The sequence below is a fragment of the Phytophthora infestans genome, genomic scaffold, assembly GCF_000142945.1.
Source record: "Phytophthora infestans T30-4 supercont1.9 genomic scaffold, whole genome shotgun sequence".
Lineage (NCBI taxonomy): Eukaryota > Oomycota > Peronosporomycetes > Peronosporales > Peronosporaceae > Phytophthora > Phytophthora infestans.
Window position 1 is genome coordinate 1,638,913 of NW_003303750.1, and position 25,276 is coordinate 1,664,188.

Consider the following 25,276-nt stretch of genomic DNA (forward strand, 5'->3'; position numbering starts at 1 on the left):
CGGGTCAGTGTCGAGGCGCAGTAAGCAGATGCGACAATCTTGCGTGCCTTTTGGATCTTGAAAAGAGGTAGTGCGACCACTTCATCGACGGAATCGAACTCAAATCCGAGAACGCGCTGGCGTGTCTTCCACTCAGTGAACTTCTCAGTGTCGATGGCGTCAGCGCCAATAATGGCCACCATGGCGTAGCGGAGGGAGCGGTCCCTGTCGGAGCACGTCATCCTACGTCCGGAGCTACGTTGATATGGTCATCCACCCAGTGATAGTTAAAGAAGCCGTCCGGGAAAGTTGCGCTCGTATGACAGTCATGAACGTGGGAAATCGCTCCGCCGAATATCTCCAAGAATCCGGGAGAGCCTGTCCATCCGAAAGGCGCGGACAGCTTGATCACCAGTGCGTTCTCCTCTTCGATCACCCCGGCAAACAGGTAAACGCTGTTGCTTTGAATGCTAATGTTGCGGAAGGCCGTAACCACGTCGCCCACCATCACGTATACCGATACACCGGGGAATGTTAGCTTCGTTTTCAAACTCTCCCGGGCTACTGCGTCGCAATGGACATAATCAGGCTTGGTAATGCTGTCTTGATCAGTGCAATCGTTGATCGATGTTCCTTCAGGGTATGACAGATCGTGGATTGTACGGCCGGAGACCTTAGTGTCCTCGCTGCCCTTGTCTACGACGCCGAAGGGGCTAATGATTATCTCTGGCCAATGCTTCAGATGATCCATGTCGAGGACCAGGCACCTCCAAGCATCTTGTTCTTTCCTGATATTCTTGCGCAGGATGTTGATCCTTTCCGGAGCAGAGCCATAATTCACTGGGTGAACAGACTGCCGAGGCAGCGCTTCTTTAAGCTGAACTTCGACGCCTTCTCGAGCAATCTTCAGCACCTGCGCCAAGTGCTTGTATTCTCTGCATAGGCCGCCAAGAACCGCTGGGACCAGATTCTTGTTCGGGCGATAGTCCCGCTCCTTTTGTCCCCGAACCAGCTCCACCAACGCCGGTAGCGATAAAGCTGAACGACGTACGAGCTCCGATAGAGAGCGTTGCATATTAAGCAAGTACACAGGTTCATCAGTGCCTTCTTGCGTTGTAGGGAAATCAGGCGCTGGTAGCTTTATACCGAAGCTGTCCATAACCTTCCCGAGCGTATCCAATTGAACTTCTCGGCTCAGGCCCCGTCGCCGGCGTGCATTCTCATGCATTTGGTCCGCGGTTTGACTTGAGACTACAGGGCAGCGTGGGGTTCTTGCGATCCGAAGTATGTTTCCTGTGCCATCTCTGTTAGCCGAGTGTACCTTGGCTGGATTTGCTTGACTTGTACCCCCCCCCCGGAGGGCGTGTATACTTGGATGGCTGTATAGACGACATGGATTGTATAGTCAAAGCAGGCTGTATACCCGTGGGTGACTGTATAGTCGACCAGGACTGTATAGTCAAGGGAGACTGTATACCCGTAGGTGACTGTATACCCGTAGGTGACTGTATAGTCGACCCGGACTGTATAGTCAAGGGAGGCGGTATAGCCGTGGGTGACTGTATGGTCGACCCGAATTGTATAGTCAAAGGAGGCTGTATAGCCGAAGACGTCACTTGTCTCGATTCACCGCAGGTTAGGGTGAACCTAGAAGGCAAGGAACCCGGTACATTGGCAGGTGAGGAGAGGATTTCATTAGCGAAACGGAGGCCTTCCGGGGAAAATTCTCGCTCGCGCGGCAAAATCCTCCCCTGCCGCTTTGCTCTCACCCTAACCTCTGCCTCCAGACTCTCCATGGTCGGGAAGGGCGTGTCCGAACACAGTTCGCTAAGGATGCTCGTAGCCAGAACTTCAGCAGAATCTTGTGTATTATCCTGCCTTATCTGGTCCTCGAACCGAAAGGATGTCGAGCTACAAACCTCTCGGCTCCATCAGCGACGGACGCCTTGGTTCGTGTGGTGGGAGCCATACGTGCGGTCCACCCGGTCTTGTAGACGCGCAGGTAGCGGATCCGGCCAGTGGTGTACACGCTTCGAGTTGCCGCACCGGTCTCGCGAGCCTCCGGAGCATGGCAGCCCCGCCGCATTCAGAAGGCAAGGCTCTTGGCCGCGATGGTTGAGTGCTATTAGCCGTCGAATAGCATCCGGAACTGCCGGGTTGCGCTCATTGTCGCGCTTACCCATTGCCGCGCGTCTCGCGAGATCCTTGCTTCTCCTAGGCGAGTACGCCGACAAGCGCCATAGCCCATCCCGTGGAGTGATACCCGGTCGCCCGCAGCGATTCGCAGAAGACCGACCACCACTGTGGGCTGTCGTCCTGCATGTACGCCAGGACCGAGCCCAAGAACTTGCTCACGTACAGGAGAGTAAGTCGCACACGCACCGGCGTCGTGTCCAGGTCGGCTAACTTGCTTTTCGACACGAGCACTCGCAACCTACTTGTAAGCTTTCGCATATAGTCGTACCAAACATCTTGCCCCAGTGCGTTTAGCCCGTGGATGGCATCTAGGATGTCCTCGTATGAACTGCATTCAACACCAACGGTAGGCAGCCCGGCCGAAGGGCTGAAGTCGCTGGAGAAGTTTGCGTTAGTTGAGCCATCTTCCAGATATGCCATCTCGCTGCTCTCCTTAAAGTGCATGATCATCAACCCGCGAGACCCTAGCCGGCCGCTGATGATGGCCATCGGCACGGCCGGTGCCACACGAAACTTGACGCATTCTAGCTCCCGCACCCGTAGCACAAACGACATAGCAGCTGTAACCGTACCTGTCTCCGTCCCGAAGTCTCGAAACATCCGACTGGCTGCCAGCAGATGGGCTTGCGGCGGATTGTAGTCGCCCTTCGTTTTCTTGGAGCCTTCCGGGAAACTTGCACTCGACAGGAAGCGTGCGTCTAGTGGGGGAAGCTCCCCCTTCGAGTTGTTGGGGAGCTCCGTCCCAGCGATTGCGATCTTAACGGTGAATCATACGCAGACGAACTACCTCTTCGCGTAGGGCGCGCAGCTCAGTCATTACGCTCACCTCAGGAACTGTGGGGGGCTGCAGCAGGTACTGAGTCCGCTTAATTTTCCGCGAGAAGTGCAGGAGTAGGTACGCTACCCGTCGCCGTCCCTCGGCCGGGCTCGAATGACGGCATGAACGAGCTCAGGTCGAAATCGTCGCGAGAGTCAGAAACGAGCTCAGACCTTGTTGGTACCGCGATTTTGCCGGTTGACGCGGCCTCCGCGGGCGGAGCAGCCTTCTTCGACCTCTTCGGCTTTGGTGGGGCCGCCTTCTCTTCCAGGTTTTGGTCCGACGCGTCGTCCGCACCTTCGTCGGCCTTCTTACGCCCTGTCCCAGACGCGTTCGTCGAGGCCACGCGCTTCGTGGCCTTCTTCTTACCGTTCCGGGCTTCGGTTGGTGCGCCAGCGGTCGCTCCGCGTGATGCAGCGCGCTTGCTCGTACGCAGAGGTGGGGGGGCTCCGTCGTACTACGCACTGAGGCGGCGGTCCATGGCTCCACGCCGCCGGTGACATCCCCGACGTCGGCTCTACTGGCCGGAGCTACGCTGTCCGAGGGGGCAGTACCTGCCCTGCGCCGGCGAGCTGGGGCGCTGGGGGCTTCGAAGGCTTCTTGAGTTGTCATTGCGATGTTGAGGTTGAAATCCCCCTTATTTCTTGGTTGCTTGCTGCTTGTTCTTCCAAATACGAAGTGAGGGAACACGCCACGTGTGGCCAGCAGCAAGCAGGGAAAAAGTATATACCGGTAGTTCGGCGGTATACCGCTTCTTAAACTATTGTGGAAAACACAATTCCCTTGCTTCGCTCTGCTTCGCTATGGAATACACCGTAACTAAGATGATGAATCTCGCTCTCCGGCTTTCGACAAAGATATTTCTAAGCTTATCTAATTGCTTTCGCAGGCTGCAGTATAGAGGGGTTCCACACTCTTGCATGCCACTGAAGCTAATTACGGTCTTAATATACTAGTTGGAGTAAGACACACTGCCGATCGTGCAATTACGCGATCTTGCAGCCGTAAATGATTTTGTGTTTTTAGCAACGACAGCGAACTTAAATATTTTAGCAAAAGTGGTTGCATTTTTCTACTGGCCTCCGGGACATTCCAGTATTTTTCAACTGGATTATGGTGATTCCTCGTACTGTAGTTACTGATTCGCGAACCAGGGGCAGGACTCTTGAAATTAAATTTGGAGCAAAAAAATGCCAGGAGATGGATCACTCCAATCTTGACAACGTTTATCTATTTTATCTATTTCATGGGGTAGGACCCGTTAACAAAAAAAATGATGTATAATTTCAGAATTTTATCGGGCAAAACACGACTTTGTTATAGCAATGGCAACATCAAAACAGCTAGCCATGCCTCGAGTCTCCACAGTATAGTATACTGAGAAACCCAGATCGACCCTCATCAGAGTGAAGCGGAAATCTGAGACTGAAGGTTGACAACCAAGCCTGATTAGCAAAACGAGGACTTTAGTCCACCGTGATCGTTTTCTCAGTCGTACGACACAAAGTCCGTTGGTTGCTACAGCTGCTGGCTGCAAGAAGATCGGAGCTCCGATGGCAGCGAGAAGTTCATTCTCCAATTTTCCTTCTCCTCTTCCTCTCCTCCAGCCATGCACCTCACTGGACTCGTTCGTCTGACTGCCATCGCGGCCACCCTCACGGCCAACGTCAATGGTCAGGTTGAATTCAACAGTGACAATCTTCCGACCAAGCTCAACTACCAAGAGTACATCTCACAGTTGGCTTTCAACAAGGAATCGACGGCTCACATCGACATTGAGCCGCTAATCCTCGGAGGAGGCATCGTACCTCCCGGTACCAAGACGTACACGACGGGTGTGCGTCCGACGGCCAATGGAACGGACTTCTGCGGCGGCTCCCTCATTACGCCGACGCACGTGCTTACCGCTGCACATTGTATGGCTGGAGATATCCAATACGTCTCTGTCGGAACGCATTTCCTCAGTGGTACCGTGGACGGTGAGCAAATCAAGGTTGTCAACTCGACGCGTCACCCTAAGTACGCAGCCGAGACCAACTCGTACGACTTCCTGGTCCTTAAACTGGAGAAACCCAGTACGTTTCCACCCGTCGCACTCGCTAAATCCAACGATTCGGATGTCGTTGACGGCGGTAATGCGACGGTAATGGGGTGGGGTGCTACTGCGCAAGGTGGCGAGCAATCGAACGAGCTACTTCGTGTCGACGTTCCGCTCGTGAACAACACTGCGTGTGCCAAGGTACTAGACGTCGATGCGACCATGTTGTGTGCCGGAGGAGAACTCGACAAGGACTCGTGCCAGGGCGACTCCGGTGGACCACTCATAGTGGAGCAGGCAGTCGAAGATGTGCTCATTGGTGTCGTGAGCTGGGGAAATGGCTGTGGACGTGCTGGGTACCCAGGAGTGTACGCACGCGTGTCTGTCGCAAGAGAGTGGCTGGACAGCGTTGCCCCAGGCGTTCAGTTCCGCTAGAGAGCAAAGGATGCCACACGCGATCTACCTTCGGACGCTAGTGTGCGAATAGATCAATAAACCGGTGCAGTGAAAAACTGCAACTTGTTGGTTTGTCCGACATGACAATTGGCAAATTGACAATAATTTCTTTTTAGATGTGAAATGCTGCAACTTTGACAATTGATAGTTTGACAATAATTCCTTTTTAGAGAGAAAAACTGCAGCTTGTTGGTTTGTCCAGCATGATAATTGGCAAATTGACAATAATTCCTTTTTAGAGTTCAAATGTAGCCATCCTGTCTTTTGACTGGCAACTAGCGCACACACTTGCAACACTGCCTGGTTGTCTACGCGCACCTCCAGCACCACTTCTCGGCGCTCTCCACATTCCATGCAAAATGGCTCGTCAACAGCGGAAGAAAGCACGTGCACACGGCGTAGCAGCACGCTCTAAAGCTTCCTCAACCAAGCAGCAGGACCTGAAACAAGTTGATGAACTGAGCGCCGCCGCCGTCGCCGCCACTTTCGGCGAAGAAGCCGAGCCTGTCGATGAAGAAGCTGACGATGCGACGGAAGCACAGAGTTTGAGCCGTGGCCAACGCAAGCGCCTTAAGCGACGCGCTGCCTTTATGCGTAAGATGGGTATCGTGTCGCGTGTGACTCAGGAACAGCAGAAACAGGCCGAGACGGCCGAAAACGGCGTGTTCGCCGGTCTGGACGAGCTCGAGAGCTCGTTATTTCAAGCCGATGAAAAGAAGAAGACCAAGACAGGCAAGAAGAAGCCACTTAGTGGCCGTCAGCGCCAGAAGCTGGCGGTGCGCGAGCTGGGCCAGCTTAAGGCTGTGCAGACCCACGCCAGCTTCAAGAACGACCCGTTCGCCGCCATCCAGGCCCATCTGCAGAACACCGTGGTGCAGGCTAACCACGAGCTGCTGGAGAAGACTAACAAGAAGACCAAAAGCGCCAATAAGATGGATGTCGAGGCCTAAGAGAAACATTTAAGTATACATGTTTTAACGCATAAATGCTGTGTTGCTCCAGGGTAGAGCACTACTCGGTGTTGCAGAGCAGACAGACGCCGCGCAGGCCCCAGTGACGCGGCGGACGGCCCGGTGGACACTTCATAGTCACCATGAAGACGAAGTACCGGTCCGTACGGGTCGCGTACTTGTAGCACGGACACTCGAACGGCCCCACGGCGCCGTACAGCTCCTTGCGTGACTTGGCTTCCAGCTCCTTGGACATACTGTTAACGTGAAGAACAGGCAGCGACGTGAACAGCTTCTTAGGCTCCGACTCAACGATGGTGCCGTCAGACTTGCTCCACGTAGCGCCGTCCATGAACAGGCCGTAGATGTAGACGCCTTCACTCGGCGGCGCGCGCACCTGTTCGGCACGTTCGAAGGCCGTCACTTCGGTGTGATAGACCACGTCGTCCAGGGCCCACTTGTCCGTCTTGGAGTGCTTACGCGTGACCTCCTGCTTCATTGCTGTAAGCATACCTTGCGGGTTAAAGAACCCAGTTAACCAGAACGAGTTCGGACGGCGCGTGTTCAGCCACGTGCGGTTCTGTTCGTCTCTGGAGATCAGCGACGAGAACCAGAGTCCGAGCGTTGGTAGGATCCACGAGAACTCATCTCCGACAGACGTACGCAACCACGACGGTGGCACTTTAGCGTCGAAGATGGCGTCGAGCGTCCAACTCAGCTCCTCGGTCATGACAACCTCGCCTCGAATAGCCATCTGGAGTGACTGCAGCATGGACCGCACCTTGGCGATCACACGTTGCAGACGCTGGATCTCCTGGAACAGGAAGATGTTGAGCGGGATAGTCAGTCCTCCTAACTTGTTGATCTTGGCCTTGTAGTCGTCTTCATTGTAGTCTTCCGGTAGTCTATCCAGCAGTTCCTTAGCTTTCTCACACACGACGTCTTCGCGCGACACGCCAGACGAGCCACCGCCTCCTTTCGGCTGTGTGTCACCGAGCGTAGTAAGCAGTAAGTTGACTTCCTTGACTCGGTACGTGAGGTCGGCGTTCGGATGCAGCCCGAAGATTTCCGGCGAGTCGATCTCCGGCAACGTATGGCAGAAGTGCCGGTAGTCGTCGATGTTGTCGGCCACGGGGATACGGTAGTTGAAGTCGTTCGGCAAACGGAAAATCGGCTCGGCCGGGTTGTAGCTGAACGTAGCCGAACACACGTCCGGCGTGAGGCACCACTCGGCGTAGAAGTTGAATAAACGGCGATCCATATTGTCCGTGATCTTGCCGCCGTACTGCACCTCAGCGACCATATACTGCAGCGTCGGCCACGAGATAGGGCCGTTGTACAGGTGCTTCTCGAGGAAGATGGTACAGGCCGACAGGTCGCCGTTATTGTACTCGTACGGGATGCCCCAACCCAGCGGTCCGAACTTCTTCCGCTCAATAACGACAGAGTGTAAGAAGCACAAGTTGAAGAGCAGTTGACGCCACTGCGTCGTCTCCACACGCTCCAGTTTCTCCTGATCCACCATGACTGTGTACGACCGTAACAACCCGGCACGTAGACCTTGAGGAGGCTCGTTCGTCACCTTGGTGGACATCTGCAGTAAACCCAACGGGAACTGGTCGTTCGGTAGCGCTGTAAGGAACAGACGGAAGCCTGGATCCATCGTCTCGGTGAGTTTTAACATGATATCTTCCATCTGCTCCATGAGTTCCAAGCCCAGCTCACAGTTCTGTAGTAACACCCACGTGCCGTTCACCACCGCCGCGTTGATCGCTTTCAACGCCACAGGTTCTTGACCTTCACCCATGGACACAACAGCAGGCGACGGGTTCTTCTGTTTACGTGCCAACATCTCGATACTCTCGGTGGGATCAGCGCCGATAGACAGCAGGAAGATCACAGGCGTCTCGGCCTTCATCTCGGCGAAGATACTCTCTATCGTATCCGTTACGGGTTCTACATAACGTGGCCCCATCTGCTGCGTGTTGCGAATAAACTCCTTGGTCGTGAGGATCGTACGATCCATACGTAGTGACCGTACCAGCAGCAGCTTGTAGTACGGTCCTATAGCCTCGTTCTCGGCCAGTCTGGCTTCGTAATCTGGGATCACGACAGTCTCTGGCTCGTTATCTTCGTACCAGCGACGCCACATGCCTTCGTTTGAAGCCATTTCGTGCGGTAAGTTGGTGAAAAACTTGCAACTTTGAGACAGCTCGATGACGTTCAGCCAGGCCTCGTTCGAGATCCACGAGAACGGTTTCCGGCGTACGGAATTGATGTCCAGCGCTGCACCTCCTCGAATCAGTAACGTAACTTCCTCTCGAGTCAGTAAACTATCCGTAACGAGGATCTTTAGTGTTAGTAGTAACACGAACGTCAGCTTGTCACGTTCGTACAGACCGCGGTTGATGTACCGGTACGAAATGTACGTCATGGTCTCAATGATATTCGCCACTCGCTTGGACGCTAACGCCGCCTTCTCTGCGACGTCCATGGACTTCATAAACAGCGCCAAGAACTGGTTCAACGACGTCTGGTACATACAGTTGATAAGCGACGTCTCCACGACCGAGAAATAGAGCACCGAGCCTCGTGTAGCAACCGGTCGGAACTGCTCGCGTTTCTCGTTGATCGACTTCCGTGTGTCTGCAGCGGCGATCAGCTTGTCCTTCACTTCTGCGGCCTTCTCTTTCGTGTTCGCTAACACGCCGATTAGCTCTTCATCTTCCAGTAAGTTGCCCGTATTCGACGTCAGACGCTCCAATAGAGACGCGTCTAACGCTAGCAGCGACTTTGTGTTCATATTGACGTCTTCCAGCACTTGAGCGAGTTGTTCTTCCAGCGCCTTCTGCTCCTTCCCAATAACGCGACCGAGAAGCTGTTCCTCGAGACCTTTTATGGTCACAGTAAAGTCGATCACCGTCGTCTTGGCCTGTAACTCGGGACCGAAGTGAGGGTTCGGTAGTCGAGTGATAAAGTACATGGAGAAGGCTGGATTGAACTCCATGTTCTTATCAGACACATTAATCGACATGCTCTTGCCCTTAATAATGATCTGTTTCTCCAGCACGGGGTCCAGCATCGGGTCGATATCTTCTTCCACGCCTGCGACGATCAGAGCTTTCCCCTCCCCCATACAAAACTCCAATTGGTCCTTTAACTTCGGGTGATTCAACGACGTTGTACCGTAGCTGGGTACTCGTTCGGACTCTTTATTCTTAATCCAAGACAGCGCCTGACCCTGAGGATCCACTAGCAGCGGATAGCGAGACGAACGCGTCACCATAATCCCATTCTGGATCGACAGCGCGTCAGTCGGAAGCCCCTGCATGTTCCAGTCCCCGACGGTGCCAATGTCCACTAAGAACGTAATCACGTCGATATCCACCGTTACCGGCACATTCCTCGTCTCGCAGTCCGGAACAAACTTGTTCTGCACCATATACGTCCGGAAGTCTTGGTTGAAAGGTCCGCAGTACGACACAAACGCACAGGCGACAGCACAGTCGCCCACGAGTCTCCTCTTGAGGTCGGCGAAGTTGTTCGAGTCGTCCGTCCAACGCACACGTTCCCCTGCTAATCCGTTAATCAGGTCCGACGCCTGTTGCATTTTACGTGCCAAAGCGTTCGCGCCGTCCTCGATGCGCTTCTTCTCGGCCATCTGAGCTTCGAACATCTGCTGCAACTCATTCAAGCGCTCTTTACACTTGGACAGGCGTTGTTCCGCGGCATTGAGAGCTTTATTTGCCGCCTCCATTTGTCCTTCCGCGATCGTCAGCGCCTCCAGTTTCGGCTTGACTACTTTCGAAGCCTCGTGGTAGAATTTCATCGCGCGTACCCATGTGCACAGTCCTTCCGCTGCAAGCGACGCGTTCTTGGCTACACTTGGTTGGAAGCCTTCCAGCTCCATGTACGGCGTCAATAACTCGATGGTCTCTTCGTTGATCATATCTTTGCCCACCGCACCGAAACTCTGGACGTTTTTCAGGAAATTCGAGTCGCTCATCATCGACTGAGCGTACGGCGAGAAGGACGTCTCGACGAAGTCGATCTCTTGTTTGGCGACATTGAGCTTGACCTGCTTCACGGGGATCAACGGCAGCTTGAATAGAATCAACACGCCGTCGAACACTAGTCGGATGATGTCGGCAGGCTTGGCCAGCTTCTTGATCTCGCCAATATGCGCCGGTTTGATCGAGTCAATCGCCGTCTCGGCTTCCTCCACGAACGGTTTGGCCTTGGCCAGATCGTGTTCGCACAGCTCCTTCTCGGCCGAGATACGCGCCGCGTCTTCCTCGCATTTGGCCTTGATTTGCGCCACTTGGTCGCCTTCTTTATGCGCCTCAGCGGACGACACTTGCAGCGACTGTAGCATCGTATTCGTCTCTTCCGTGGCTTTCTCGAGCTTGACTTGTTCGTCGGCGAGTACGATCGACATGGCGCGCACGTCTTCGGCTCCTTGGATGAGTTTCTTTAGCCCCAAGTTCACACGCTGCTCCTTGACCTTAATCTCGTCCAGCTTGACGTTGTACATCTTCTTGTACGACTCGATGAAGCTCAGATACGACTTTGGCGTTTGGTACACGCGTCGACGCATTTTTTGGAAGTATTCCTCGCACAAATCCGTGACAATACGGTGGACCATGCCCATGTGGGTCATCAACGCCTGCTTGGTGGTCGCGTCACATTCCATGGGGTAATCCTGGATAAAGCCCTTAGAGACGGCGATAAGCGCGTCTTCAGGCCACGGTAAGAACCAGTCGATCGTGGGTCCACTTATCAACCCGGGAAATTTTCGCGCTCGTTCCGCGAATTTCGCATTAAGCGGCGACATACACAAGACGACGTGGAGATTGTCACGTACGCAGTCGGTAAAGTATTGCTTCAAGTTTGTTTGGCTCTCGGCTTGACCTGGACGTTCCTTGACGAACGAGTTCCGGAGATCTGCAGTCATAGCCATCATCTCGTCTTTGGCGAACAGCCCAGCCACTTCTCCCGTCATCAGGACCGAGTTGATGAGCTCTAAGAAAATCTCGTTCTTAATCTCGGCATCTGTGAACAAGAACGTCGTGGATTTACGAAGATGACCCGCGGACTTGTACAGCGTACGGATATCCTCCATAAACGAATTGGTGTTGTACGTCTTCGTCAGTACAATCTGGAAGATAGTTGAGCCAGCCATATATGCTGCTAAGCGGGTTAGCGACTGCTTGCCCGAGCCACCGACACCCACCAGTAACGCGGAGCCTCGAGGCATCTCTAACAAGCGGGAGATACGTAGCAAGTGGTCCAGCGCATCGTCAAACAGCACCAGACGCATCTGCCGTTGAGGGAAGTCGGTGTTGTACTTGTCGAGGAACTCGAGCACGCGAGAGCGGACATCAGTCACTGTACCGCCAGGTTCGTAGATCTTTAACGCGGCGTCTGCGACGCCTCCTTCTTCGTCTTCTTCGGGGTCTCGAAGGAAGTTGACCATACAGTATTGCTGTCGACAGAACTCCTCCAAGTTGTCTCCGTAGTGGCTCTTCACCAGCTCCTTCATGTACGCATTGAAGATGTCTTTGTCCTTGTGATTCGTCAGCTTATCGCAGAAAACCCGCGCGCATTCGTGCTTCCACGTTAGCAGAACCACTTGACCTGGATCCATTTTCGACAACTTGCCTTGCGTGACTCGAATGCCACCGCCACTAGTGAACGTCTCGGGTGAAGTGAGTAGGATCCCTTGGAAGACACGACTCAGCTCGCGCATGTTGAAAATGTAGTGGAATTTCGCGGGAGTGGGCAGAAGTTTGGCCTTCATAAAGTTCCACAGGTCAATCGTAGCACGCGTCAGTTTGTTCACCACCGAGAGCGTGTCCTTACTGTACGTCTCCGAGTCGAATCTGCCTGCAAGCATCTGGCCGTAGATATCGTCGATGGACGTGAGGGAGGGGAGAATCAAGTTAAACAGGTAAAACTGGCGCTTCAGCCGGTTCGGGATGTCGTTCCGGCCTCCTCCTGGATGTCCCATGGCTCCGACGTATTGCAGATCTTCACAGACCTTGAAGTCTCCACGTCGGTCCTTGGAAAGGAAGCAGAAGCCGCTCAACTCGATGATCATACGCACGATCTCGAGGGTAGGTTGGTCCCCCCACGCGTTGACTAGCGGCATACTGAGGTCATCCAGGAAGACTGTCATCTTCTTCCCTCCTGGAGGACCAAAGCTCTTGCCGCCGCGCTTGTCCAGCTCACTTTCAACCGCGTTTTGGAACATAAAGGGCGTCGTGGCACTCGAGAAATTGACGCGTTTGATCATCATTAAGTCCGGATTCAGATCGTTGAAAAACATCAACGCAGACGACGTTTTCGCCGTTCCAGGACCGCCTACCATCAGCACAGGCTTGCGTTGTTTATGGAGGTTTTCAATGAGATACAGCGTGCGTACCGAGTCCATGGTAGGCACCAGTAAGTTGGAGAAGTCGAGTTGCTTCGAGCCTTTCGGGTACTCCCATTTGGCGGGTCTCCACAGCTTCCAGTCCCACGTCTGAGGGTCCACAAAGTACTCGTACACCGTCTGACCTGGCTCGCATTTCGGCAATAACGCATTGTCGTCGTACTGTCGGAGCCACTCGTCGAACTTGACGCGGTCTTCTTGCTCTAAGAGCGAGCCCAGAGACCAGCAAAGACAGTACAAATACAGCTTCTCTAACTGTATCGCTAGCTTCGCGGGGTCTTCCGACAAGGTCGTACCGTGATCTCCAAGTAGTAACCCCGTCATCAAGTTGTACAGTCGAGACGCCTGACCCACACGAGACACAATCATCACTCCTTCAGTGTTACGGTTCAAGTAGTCGAAGCAGTGACCCGGATTGATCGGACTGTTCTCGCCCATATACTTCATAAAGAGATCCCGAAGAACTTGTTGATGTGTCGACGGACGTTTACGGATCCACGCTTCCACGACGGGGGCCCAGTCCAGATCGGTGTCACTAATGAACACAATACCCGCTCGAGAGACCGTGGCCGGACTGGCGTTCACCAACGTCTCGACTTCGAACATGAGCTTCACATTGTCCGTCATCGGCATGCGATCTCCGTTCGCCAGAGTCAAGATCTTGTTGTCATCCAGCACCGTATTGAGATCTTCGATCCAAATCGCGTCCACGGGTCCGTCGCACGTCATCCACATGATGAACTTGTTGGCTTTATTGTTATATTTCGCCCACATGGCAGCGAATACGCCCGTTGTCCACTCCCCCGACATAGGATCCACTTCTCCATACATCTCAGCGGCACGAATGGCTTTCGGATTCAACTTGGACTGCTTGTGGACGATGTTGGTGGTCAGTGTTAGCGCCTGCATCAACACGTCGAAGATCTTGGTTTTCCCACCGCCAGTGGGACCCACCAGCATGATCCCGTGACGAACCAGTTGCGTCTCGTATAGTTGGATGACCTTGTTGAACCAGCCTGCATGATCCACGATGCCTTGCTTGTCGATCTCTGCTTGCAACGCCACAGTAAGTTCGGGATACGATCCTTTGGGAGGGAATTGCACGGTGGGGAACAAGTCAGCTAGGAGCGACAGGAATAGCGGCACATCTTGAGCCACAAGCTTTGACAAATTCATGTCTCGAAGCGTCTGGTACAGCAGCTTGGACTCGAGATCGTTCCGGTTGTCACGTTTGATCTTACCGGCACTGCGTAACACGGCGAGAATGTTACGGAGCCCCCAGTCGTAGTGCTTCTGAGCCGACAATTGTTCCTTGCACGTGTTGTACAGGATGAAAAACTTCTTGGCCAGATCCTGGTACTCGGAATACCCCACTGAACAGAGCTTGACCTTCATGATAATCTCGAAATCAGGCACCATCATGGCTACACCTCGGAACAGTGCCTTCAAGTTCTCGGGGAGTTCCTGCCGACCGGCGTAGCCCGGATTCATGGTGATAAAATACCCGCATACTTGCGTAAGTAAAATATTCTGCGGATCACCGGGAAACTGGAAATACTTCGTGCCAGTCTTCTTGGCGTTCTGAATCGCCAGCACTTGCTGAGCCACCACGGACAAGACGGGCAGTTGGATACGGTTAAACTCGTCGAAGCAGCCCCATAAACCACCCTGACAGAGCCCCTTAAAGATCTTGGCACAGTCCGTGTACTTCTGTTGATCAGTACAGTTGGTCACCACCACGTAGATACCGAGTGTACGACCTAGATCCTTGACCGTCTCCGTCTTCCCTGTGCCTGCAGGACCAGCCGGTGCACCGCCGAAATACATCCCTAACGCTTGAGCTAGAGTGATGTAGCATCGATCCGTCAGAGGAGTCACCACTAATCGTTCCTTCGAGCCGAGATACTCGAACTGGTAATTGAAATCCACGTCTGTAATCGAGATGACGCATGCTCCGTCAGCGTTGAACTCGTCGGCGTTGCCCGGTCTCCAGTAGAATCGCGCTTGCTTGAGCCACTCAAAGTCGTTCGGGTCGGAGATTTTCTTCTGCTTGAAAAGCGTCGCCAGGTCCGTCATGACGTCACGTTGGTGCACGTGGATCGTCACGAGCGTCTCAATCTTGATACGGTTCTCCTTGGAGCCAAGATCTCCCAGACACCAGTTGGACAGCTCCGTAAGTACCATGGCTTGTTTCGTACTGGTATCTTTCATGATGTTTTTCTTCGCTCGACATTGCTCCAGTGCAGTCTGGATATCAGTGGTCCACATCATCTGGATCCCAAGCAGCGCGAACTGAGCCACATAGCGGTCCACAAACTCCCGTAAGCGCTTCAAGTCGTTGCCCACAACGCCGATATCCACTGCACTTTGGCGACAGATATCCTTCATAGTAATCTGCATGCCTCGTAGCAGTGTCGCCAGCCAGTCTTCAATGTTGCCCTGCGCTTTGACAATCTGCGAGAAACGCACTTCCTCGACCCCAGACACCATCGTGTGGATCAACGTCTTGTCCTTCTTATCGTGATATACGCGCTCAATGGAGTCGAACACCTTCTCATAGTGTTCGTTCATACTGAGCGGGTCACTCCCTTGCGATAAGATCATGAGTAACCCAGGGTTCGAGACGAAGTAGAACCTCGGGAACTTGTTTCGTTTCTGCTCCAGATACCCTTCCAGACTCTTCTGACACTTCTCCAGCTCGGAATACATGGTCGGCAAGCACGACTTGAGTAGCTCACTGGAGCAGCACGCCACCACGTTCTTGAGCTCCTCGGATTTCGCCATGATCTTGGCCCAATCCTTGTCCACTTTTTGGAATTTCTTGGCTTCCACGGGCATTTGCTTGGCGATATCTCCACCGGTAAATACCGATTCCAGCGAGCACCACAGCATCTGCACTTTAATCCACCTCTCCAGCGTCTCGGACGTGTCGGAAAGCTGCTCTAGTTTCCCCTGCGCCACGTCTTTGAACGGAATTACGTGACGCATGGACAGCATCGTCTGTAGATTCATCTGCGTCTCCTCCAGCTCTTCCACAACTGGTACTACTGCCTTTAAGATGGGTACATTCCGGCTCTTCCAGTCCTGGAACTGGAACTCCTCCGTCTCCCAACGAGCCGAGATTTCGCCAAGTTGGATCTCGATCTTCAGTTGTTTGTCGGCGCCGTCCGTGACTTCCTCGATCTCCGACTTAAACTCGACGATATTCGCGTCCATGAGCGCTTGGAGCTTGAAATCCGGAGCGGTGACGTCCAGCTGCGTCTTCGTAGTCGCCATAACAGCTTCCCAGTGTCGAGGCTTGATGCTCTCTTTACTGAGCTCTTGAAGAAGAGGTAGGACGTCCGTGAAGTCGTCGATCATCTTCTTCAGATCCGTATACGCTTCCCACTCGCGAAGCTTCCCAGGCATTTTCTTACATCGCAGAGAGAAGGCGTCCACTTTCTCCGTCATCGACTGTACTCGCTCTGCGACTGAGAGCCACGGGATCTGTTTCCACTCTTCGATCGTACTTAGAACGTCCGTATACAAGCCGAACAATTTATCCTGAAGCTGCAGCTCCTTCTTGGTCATCTCGAGCTCAGGATACGTCGTCTTTGGGAGCGCAAAGAGCTCTTCTCCCGACAAGTACAGCTCGTGCTTCCGCTCTCGAATCTTGTACTCTTCCTTGTAGCGATTGAGTCTCTCCACCGCTTCCACGGGGGGGATTCCAATGACCATTGGACCATGCGCCAGATAGTCTTCCCGGAAGTGTTTGACGTCCACAATGAGCTCCTTAATGTCACGAAGAAGACCACGTTTAAAGCCGGCTTGGGTCTTACTCAGCTCGTCGGTACGGGCCTCGGCGTGGTGAATCAGCTTGCGCCAATTGCTCCGTAGTACCGACTTTTGATCCATCTCTTCTTTCTCCATGAAGCCATCAGGAAGATAGTACTCGAGCATCTCGTACATGTCCAGAACAGGGTTGATCTCCATGTTGATGCCGCTTTCCCGGGCTCGCACCTCCTTCAGCAGGTTCATCACGAAGCGCAGCGAGTCCAAGTCGACCACTTTCCGGTTCAGTTTGCCCATGGTCGAGCGGAAATATTCCGTCAGCGACTCCATTTTGCGTCGCGCTTGGTTGTGTAAATTGTCGGAGAATTTCAACTTCCACTGCGAATTTTCGTGTTTCAGTTGCAGCTTGATATTTCGCGTGTTCAGCGACAACGCGCCGATGTTGTGGATCGGCGTCAAACTCGAGATCTCGTCGTCGATCTCGACAAAACTCTTGAGTTTCTTCTCGAAATCCTGCAGTTCCGGACTCCGTTTCAGGAAATTCTCGTACGACGCGTCTTTTTGCTCCATCCAGAGCCACTCGTACTTGTTGAAAGACCCCAAATACTCCGTCACATTGTTGCGAAGACCTTGGACGCTCCCGGTAAGTAGCAGAACGACACGAACAATCTCGATATCCTTGGTAATCCGGTCGAAAAACGTGATTTTACCGGCGTTAGTGCTCCCGTTACCGTCCGATACAGTCGACGAATCGCTCTGTCCCCAGTCCAGCAGCTCCTTCGAGCAGCTTAGAATCGTCTGCGCTGCCTTGTTAATAGCCAATTGGATCTCATCTAGCGACGGATGCAGCTGGACGTTCGGGACACTGAGCTGGACGTCCACTTCGAAGAATGGACGCTCGATCGTGAACACTGAAGACGTGGCGCGAGACGCCACACGCTTCTTGATCGTGTTCAGCGAGTTCTTGGTACAGTGCAGCAGCGCTTGATACATAAAGTGGTTGTAGTGTTTCTTGAGCTTCATGGCTTCGTCGTTCGAAACGCCCTCGATGTGCGAGTCTAGCGGATACTGCATGATGATCTTGAGCAAATCTTCCACTGCGTTCTCAATCTCCACGTTCTTGCCTTGCAGCAACGCGCCCGCGCGCTTGATATTCGCGCTCTGCATCGTCACAAACTCGTCCAGAGAGAACGATTGGTCCACTGGGAGATCCACGAGCATCGTCTTGGACACAATGCGCATGTTTTTCTCGATCCGGTTTTCGATGATATCGTTGATGTTTGTCACCAATTCCTCCAAATGCTGAAGCCCCGAGTGGATGTGGTTGCGATACGCCTCGATGTTCATACTCGTCCACGTCAACGTGATCATCCCGGGACGTAACTTGAACTCCATGTCGTTAAAATGAGGGCGTAGCAGCATCGCCGTCACGGGGATCACCTTGGTTACGATACGATCATACTCCGCCAGCGCATACTGCAGCTCATTGTAGTAGTTCTTGAACTTGTCTTCTTGCAGCAGCACAATCTTGGCCGCCTCCGGGATCTCGATGCCCATGCGGTCCAAAAATTTCGCTTCACGTAAAAGCTGCAGGATTTCCGGGTCGAAATTCACGTAAAGCTTGTTGTCTTCCGGGTGGCGGATGACCAGCGTGGCTTGCAGTCCAGCTTTGGCCGTGTCGATGTACTGCACCCACGCCTGGTACCAGATGTACTCGAACGCCACCAGCGTCCTCGCCACCTTGTTGTACATGCGGATGATCCGCTTGGCGTCTTTACTGGCCAGGACGTTCTGGTTCGACTCGAACTTCTTCATGGGCTCTTCAATCCGCTTCAACAAGTGTCTGGACCACGTTATATTACCTGCCACGGGCGGTAAATTACGCGGATACGGAGGGTTCTGCTTGTACTTTTCGTACTGCTGGAGCACATGCTCCAGTTCGAGTCCATAGTTCTGGAAAATGACGTTAAACTTCGAGTCCAGATCCGACTTGAGGTTCTCTCGCTGCAGGATCGTCTGGAACTTACGCAGAAGATTCAGCGAGTGCTCGATCGACGTGATGTTCTCGAAGGACTCGTTGATAAACTTCTGCAGTAGCCCTTCGAGATCGGATATCCGGACGTTGAACTCGACATAGTCGCGGTCGAAGCGGTTGTTCTTGTAGTCTAATAAGTCGTGGTTACGGTACTGGAACTCGCGAATTATCGAGTTGAACTTGGCGATCAGGTCCTCCATTCCCTCGAGTCGATGTTGGCCAAGAGACGAGAACTGGTGGATCGTCGTGAACATGTCGATGAGCTTCATGACGCGGCGACAGAAGAGGTCGAACTTGCCAAAGATCTTCATCTCGTTGAACTCAAACTGCTTGCCTTTGGGCGTCGCGAAGAGCTTGTCTTTGGTCACTCGGTACTGCTGTTGATACGCCTCGTTCAACTTGAGACACGAGTCCAGATGACGGACGAGTTCCTCGGGCTCTTTATCCCACATGACTTCGTAGTTCTCCCCGCCGGTTACACACTGCTTACAGTTGCTGATCATCTGGTTCGTGATCTTCGTAAACAAGTTGGCCATCCTCTCGGTGGTGTTGTAGTATCTCGCGATGGAATGGATCATCTTGATCGAGTTCATAAGCGCCGGCAACGTGTCGATGATGGAGCTGGGCGTGCCGTTATATAACGGGATGATGAACTTCTCTAGCGTGAAGAGATACTTGACGTTATCTTTGGCTTCATTGGCTGCTTCCGTGATGCCAATGTCGATCTGTTTCCAGCGTCGGAGCAGCGTCTGGAGGCGCTGTTTAATGTCGTCACTCACGCTCTTTGTGGTCCTACTGAGCACAGCAAACACGTCCTTGTACTCGCTCATCTTGAGCTGTTCCGTGATGCTGGTAAGGCGTTGCATGCGTCGTCTCCAGTACTCCAACTCCCCCATCGGACCGTCGTCGTCGATGGTCTGGTCGTTGTTCCCTCTCCCGTCAGTCGTCGTATTAGTCTCCAAGTACGTCGAGATGACGTCGCACCACTCTTTAAGGACCTCTTCATAGTGTGCGATCAACTTTGGCGAGTCCGCCACTTGCAGACTCGCCCTCCCATGCCCGGTAGCAGTCACGGTCTCAGCTAAAATACTACGGTCGGGTCTTCTTAACTCAAGACCGCTATCCATACTATTCAACGCTTCTTTGAGGTCGCTGGCGAATTTTTCAGACTCCGTCATAAATTCGTTTTTTAAGTCGGAATCTGCTTTCCCCCACTCGTCTTTGGCCTTCAAAAGAGGCGAAAATAACGAGCTGATGGTCGTCTCGAGGTCTCGTAAGATGTTAGAGGCCAATTCTCCGAAGCAAATGGAGTTATCGCTGGCTTTCTGGACGTCCACGGGCTTCCCGTCGGCGGTGGTGCGCAGGAAGAAGCAGCATTTGGCTCGAATCGGCACGGAATTCCCCACCGACGCACACAGTTTACTAGTGTTATTACTGCCAGAGTCTACGGTACTTTGTCCGTTCTCGACTGTGGCGGCCGTCTGGAAGTGCACGAACACTTTGCACGCGTCTTTGCCACTAAGTAACTCGTCGAACAGCTTCCGTGTGGCTGGAGATGCTAGAAACTCGTTCACGTCGGCTTGACTCGCGCTGGGCTCGAACGTCTCCACGATGCGCTGGCTCACCCATTGCATCCGCGGGGTCGACATGGTCAACCACTCGAGTTGTGAGCCCTGCGACGGCGTTTAGTAACTGGAGAGGCGCACCAAGAGACTCCTCATGGAAGATCGAGATGAAACGTGCAGCATTATTATAGTGTTGTAAATGGAGGTCAGGGTATTTTGGGTGAATGAAAGAAAGGCACCGACTATTAACCCTCCGCCCTTGCAAAACCCAAATGGGGTTATTTGGGAAAAAGGAACTACCGTAGATGACAAAAAAACATACCAATAGTATTTTCGTCATTTCTTTGGGGAGCGACAAATCAATTTACCAAGCTAATCAACGTAGTACTAAAATGACTACTGTCAAAGTTTTGAGATGCTCTAACAATGCTTCTTTACATTTAGTCATTTATGCTCTAAGTAATTGAGCAGACTGGAAAACATATCGAAATTTTACTTAAGCTCACAACCAGTTGGAAAATGGGTGCAAATATGGTTTTCTATATCTCTTAGCTTATCCCGATGAGCCTTATACATTCACTTACGGAAATATTACACAAATATTTTTATTTGCACTGTACCATATTTTGCCAAATGAAAGATCACCCTACCCGCGCTATGACAAAACGTGACATTTTCGGCATGAAAATATACCGGTAGCATTCAAGTGGAAGTTAAACATGACACATTTTCGACTGCTGGTGTTTTATTTTTCATCTACAGAACTTACATAGTTTACAGGTATATCCTCAAGCAGAAGTACAATATGGAAACCTACATATCAGTGCTGGCAGATTAGCTAGCCGACCAGTCCTTGTGCAAATAGGTTCGTACGAAAATTATTGCTATTTTTAGGTTTCGAGAAATAGATTATTCACGACAAATATTGCCACATGCAATGGATTTTTCGGAAGGCCATCTTGGTGACCGTATTAATGAATGGTAGCGGCTATTAATAAATCACTAACAGTTGGCATGAGTTATGAATAGTCCTAGCATTGGAAACGGAAACTCTGGCTTTAATTCCGCAACCGCTCGCGCTAAGCAGTATCGACGTTTCAAAATAATTTGGCTGAGACTAGCTTGACTCTTCTACACTGCCAGCGATGTCATTGCGAATGAATGGAAATGTGCAGGAAATCTACGAGGTGTCATCAAACACAACCGATGGCTGACTGCGCAGCGAATGGTGCTGGTATGGTGGCTATTCATGGGCGTGTTTCCTCTGGCTCTACAAATGCGAAGCTACACGCAATTCGTCCGACCTACCAGGATGTCGGAAATCCTAGTCGTACCTCAAGCGCAACAAGTGGAGACCGCAAATCTGACGGACTTTTGCCCTGTAGAAGCGTTTGTTTTAGCTGGAGTCTGGTGGAATTTCGAGCCAACGCACTACTATACTACGGACAATGGCACCGTTTGCCACGCCGTTATTCCGCAGTATAACACACACGGAAACTACTTCATCGGAAGTTCAAAAGTGGCTCCCCATCGTACTGCACCATCCAGTTGTGCAAATGACAGCTTCCCCTTCGATGTGTACTTTTACCACGCCAGTATTGGTTTCTACTCATTCTTCGAAGGAGAGACTGGCACGTATTGTGCCAATAAGAGATTGTCGTACATTCAGGTGGATGTTCTTGGATCGTACGATATTAACGGATCGTTCTTAGCGGAGGACACGGGTAGTACGAACTCCAGAGTATCGTACTGGTATGGCATTGTCGGTGCGATCTGGCTGGTATATCGTGCTTTACTGATTCGAAGAAGCTACGTTCTGTGCACACGCTACGGTCGAAGGTGCGACGAATTAGGAGAAACAATCTGCGAAGAACAAGTCGTCGTGTTCGTCCAGGAGAGTTTGCGCTTATCTGCGCATGGGGCGTCGAACTATCAGCGTGCGGCGTTGCTTTACTTGATCGTGTAAGGTATCATGACTGACTTGTTCCTCATCATCGCGAACGACGGCTGGGCAACTCGAGTCCAGTACGCATCGTTAGGCTACAACTTGTCCGGGTTAATGCTGTTGCTGTTTGAGATGGTGGAAAGCATGAACTGGTTAAGCGAAAGGTGGAGGGTGCGAATCAAACGAGTTCTCTTCAGCTACGAGGTCGCTCTGGTTGGTGAAATAGCTAATGCTCTTGGACTTCAAGCGTTTCTCTCCGGGTTGAATAAGTCGGACTTGAAGCGGTCCAAACCAACAGCTCTCGCGGTGTCCTACTACTTGTGGGGTTTGGTATGTCACGGTGTGGTAGTGGTTACTGTCATTAGCATTATCTCGTCTGTGCGTGTGCTGTGGGCAATGGTGTACGTGTGGCTTAAACATCGTTCCTTTGACATCTTGTCCAAACCCTGCTCCGTTGACACGGCTTTAGGGCTCAGGAGCAGGATCATGCTGCTCAGTGGCTACTGTTTGGAAGGAGGTGAGCTGTACTACAATCCGTCAGCGCTGAAAGCTTTCGGGCTGCTGAAAATGGAGGAAGAGGGCACAGAATACTTGATTATGCACAAACTACATTGGTTTGTCGTTCCTAGAGACAACTAAATCGGAATTGGTACTATAACAGAATCGCGGGTCGAACCTTGCAACGAACGGCCTTGCACGGGAATTGTAAGTTTTCCTGATCGAAGGCGAGGAGGCGCTTCCAGGAGAGCAGAAATTTATCGAGATACCTCAAATAAGCGTACGATAAGAGTTCTGGCTGTTTAAGCGGAAAAAATGCATGATTTTTCGAAAGAAATTTTGGTTATCTGGAGTCCGGACGGCTGATGATGCTGAAAGGTGGCCCTCTATTTTGCTTTTGTTGTTTAAACGGATATTGATTTCTACTACTGTAGTAGTATTACGAAATAAAATTGGAATCCGCTACACGCTGAAAAAAACAAAAACTTGCAAGAGATTACCGCTCAGCCCCACGGAATTGGATTTATTTATAAATTTATAGGCCACTGTATCTTATCGATCACTAAACATTTCGCCCCTCCGATCGGCGTTGAAACCACCTATTTTACGACTTCGGTATAAGTATAAGTAGTAAAAAAAACACTGGATTCCCGCTATAAAATACTAGAGGATACTCTGAGCTTCGTCGTATGAGTTACGACTTTCTGAGCACGTCTTTCTTCCAAAAATCAAAACTTACGATTTTCAAGCCTATCTCTTTTAAAAACATGTGCCTACTTACGATTGAGTTTAGATCATAATTCAACCAAAATGAGCCATGTTTAAGTAAATGAATTGTATCCTAGCACACGAAAGCAATTGCAAATTGTAGACAAGGCTGAACTTCTTCATTGCCGGCGTCGCCATCTTGATGACAGAGCAGCTCACGACGAGTGGGCTTGCGTGTGCCAGTCTTGTCCGATGGACGTAGACGACACGCTTACCGAGCGATGATTGGATGGAGGATCCACTTTCAAAATTGTCATGCCAAATTCGATAGCATGTATTTCGCACGCCTAGTAGAAATGGCGCGACTTGGGGCAAAGGAAGCAATTTGCATCACCCTGTGAGCTGTCCTCGCAGTAGTAAGTAGCCTGTAACGATTTTTTGTGCTCGCCGCGGAGGTGAGCGCAGACTTTGCACTGTACTTTTGCACTCCAGAAACGACGACTCAATCCTCGAGCTGGACATGGTTTTATTGTGCCTATCACATGTCCTACAGCTTCTGGACACGATCCAGTAGGTGAAGCCACCAATACATCCACGCCATGAATATGTTAGCCACTTGAAATTTGCCACGTCGGTCTACTTGAGACGAGCTTCTGTCTTCAATCGGGGTGGGTACCATCGAAGTGACATGATATTTGATCGGTGACCAGCTTCAACGTAGCAACTAGGGAACTGTTCGTTCACGACGTCATAGCGCGTGTCGCGTAGCCCATTAATGATGTGACCTTCGCTATGGTGAGCGATGTGTTGTAACAGGTCCTCTGTCACATTAAACGAAGCGTTGGTGTAGAAGCTGAGGCAGCTGGGGTGCACTGCACGGTGTTCGCCAGTAAGTAGGTTTTCGATGTTGAAATCCAGTTGGATTCAGTATCGACGGCATTGGCTAGGCCGCACTAACGCACACTCAGATTAGCTCGAGTACTAGCCCAAGCGTAAGCGTAGAGCACAGTGTCATCTATTTCGAATTTGAACCATAATTGCTAAGTTGCCTTTATTCTTCGCCCTGCGTGCGCTAGCCCGCGTCTCGGCATTGTTCACGACCACAGATTTATGCACAGTGTCGAGGGTTTGCCGGAGATTTGCTGTAACGGGGTTACATGGTGTGGAGCACACAGGGGTACGAAGTACCCGGAGAGTTAACAAACTCTCAGTACATAAGTTGGAGAGTTAACAAGGTATCTCAGTACGTTGGCTGAAAGCCACACGTTATGCATTTGATTAGGTTTAACTATGCTAGATAGTTAAAGAGATACATTTACCCCTAGGCGGCTTGGCCGCAATAATAGTAAATAAAACACTTCTGGTTTTGAAGCATAAAAGTTAATGTGTTAACTTTGAGCCCTGGTCTTGGGCTGTAAGTGTCCTTTGGATAAGGAACTTAGTATTAGTGACTCTTTGAGTCGAACGTCTTCCTCTGACGCTAAAGCTACGGCAGCCCCGCTGCACTTGGTAGCACTCGTAGTCAATCCCGCTCCTGAGTCGGTTGACTATATCCTCTGCGAGGATGGAACACCCCGTGTTCGCGAATTTGCCCCCGGCGCAGCAGGACGCGCTTGATAAGCTTATGTCCTTGCTTGGCCCGGAGGGCGTGGCTCATCTTGCATCGCAAGGTCCAGTCGATCTTGGTCATCGCATTGTGCGTCTCCTAGTCGACTTTAAGCATAAACTGGCGTCTCTGCTTGTTGGTCTTCGGAATGTCCTCGCTGATCTTCTGCAAATGATCCAGCTTCAACTCCCCGAACTTTTACTGCAGCTCTGGCGAAAACTCGGACATGCGCACATCCGGGTCGAAGATGCTGGCTCAAGTACGCTTTGACATCGCGCG

The 25,276-nt window shown here is 51.9% G+C and overlaps 5 protein-coding genes across 5 annotated transcripts; 3 read left to right on the forward strand and 2 right to left on the reverse strand.

Moving 5' to 3' along the window:
* Positions 1-217: 217 nt before the first annotated feature.
* On the reverse strand, positions 218-1,054 carry PITG_22794 (uncharacterized protein; the record flags this gene model as incomplete). The annotated part of the gene is made up of 1 exon (XM_002998111.1): positions 218-1,054. One exon carries the CDS (start codon positions 1,052-1,054, stop codon positions 218-220), a length of 837 nt encoding a protein of 278 aa, XP_002998157.1.
* A 3,547-nt stretch (positions 1,055-4,601) lies between these two features.
* Positions 4,602-5,465, forward strand: PITG_05920 (serine protease family S01A, putative; the record flags this gene model as incomplete). The annotated part of the gene is made up of 1 exon (XM_002998112.1): positions 4,602-5,465. One exon carries the CDS (start codon positions 4,602-4,604, stop codon positions 5,463-5,465), a length of 864 nt encoding a protein of 287 aa, XP_002998158.1.
* Positions 5,466-5,845: 380 nt separating this feature from the next.
* PITG_05921 (uncharacterized protein) lies at positions 5,846-6,436 on the forward strand (the record flags this gene model as incomplete). The annotated part of the gene is made up of 2 exons (XM_002998113.1): positions 5,846-5,959; positions 6,029-6,436. The coding sequence occupies 2 exons, from the start codon at positions 5,846-5,848 to the stop codon at positions 6,434-6,436; spliced, it is 522 nt and encodes a 173-aa protein (XP_002998159.1).
* A 61-nt stretch (positions 6,437-6,497) lies between these two features.
* PITG_05922 (dynein heavy chain) lies at positions 6,498-20,324 on the reverse strand (the record flags this gene model as incomplete). The annotated part of the gene is made up of 3 exons (XM_002998114.1): positions 6,498-19,694; positions 19,749-20,097; positions 20,173-20,324. 3 exons carry the CDS (start codon positions 20,322-20,324, stop codon positions 6,498-6,500), a joined length of 13,698 nt encoding a protein of 4,565 aa, XP_002998160.1.
* A 1,141-nt stretch (positions 20,325-21,465) lies between these two features.
* Positions 21,466-22,198, forward strand: PITG_05923 (uncharacterized protein; the record flags this gene model as incomplete). The annotated part of the gene is made up of 2 exons (XM_002998115.1): positions 21,466-22,124; positions 22,177-22,198. The coding sequence occupies 2 exons, from the start codon at positions 21,466-21,468 to the stop codon at positions 22,196-22,198; spliced, it is 681 nt and encodes a 226-aa protein (XP_002998161.1).
* Between the last annotated feature and the right edge of the window lie 3,078 nt (positions 22,199-25,276).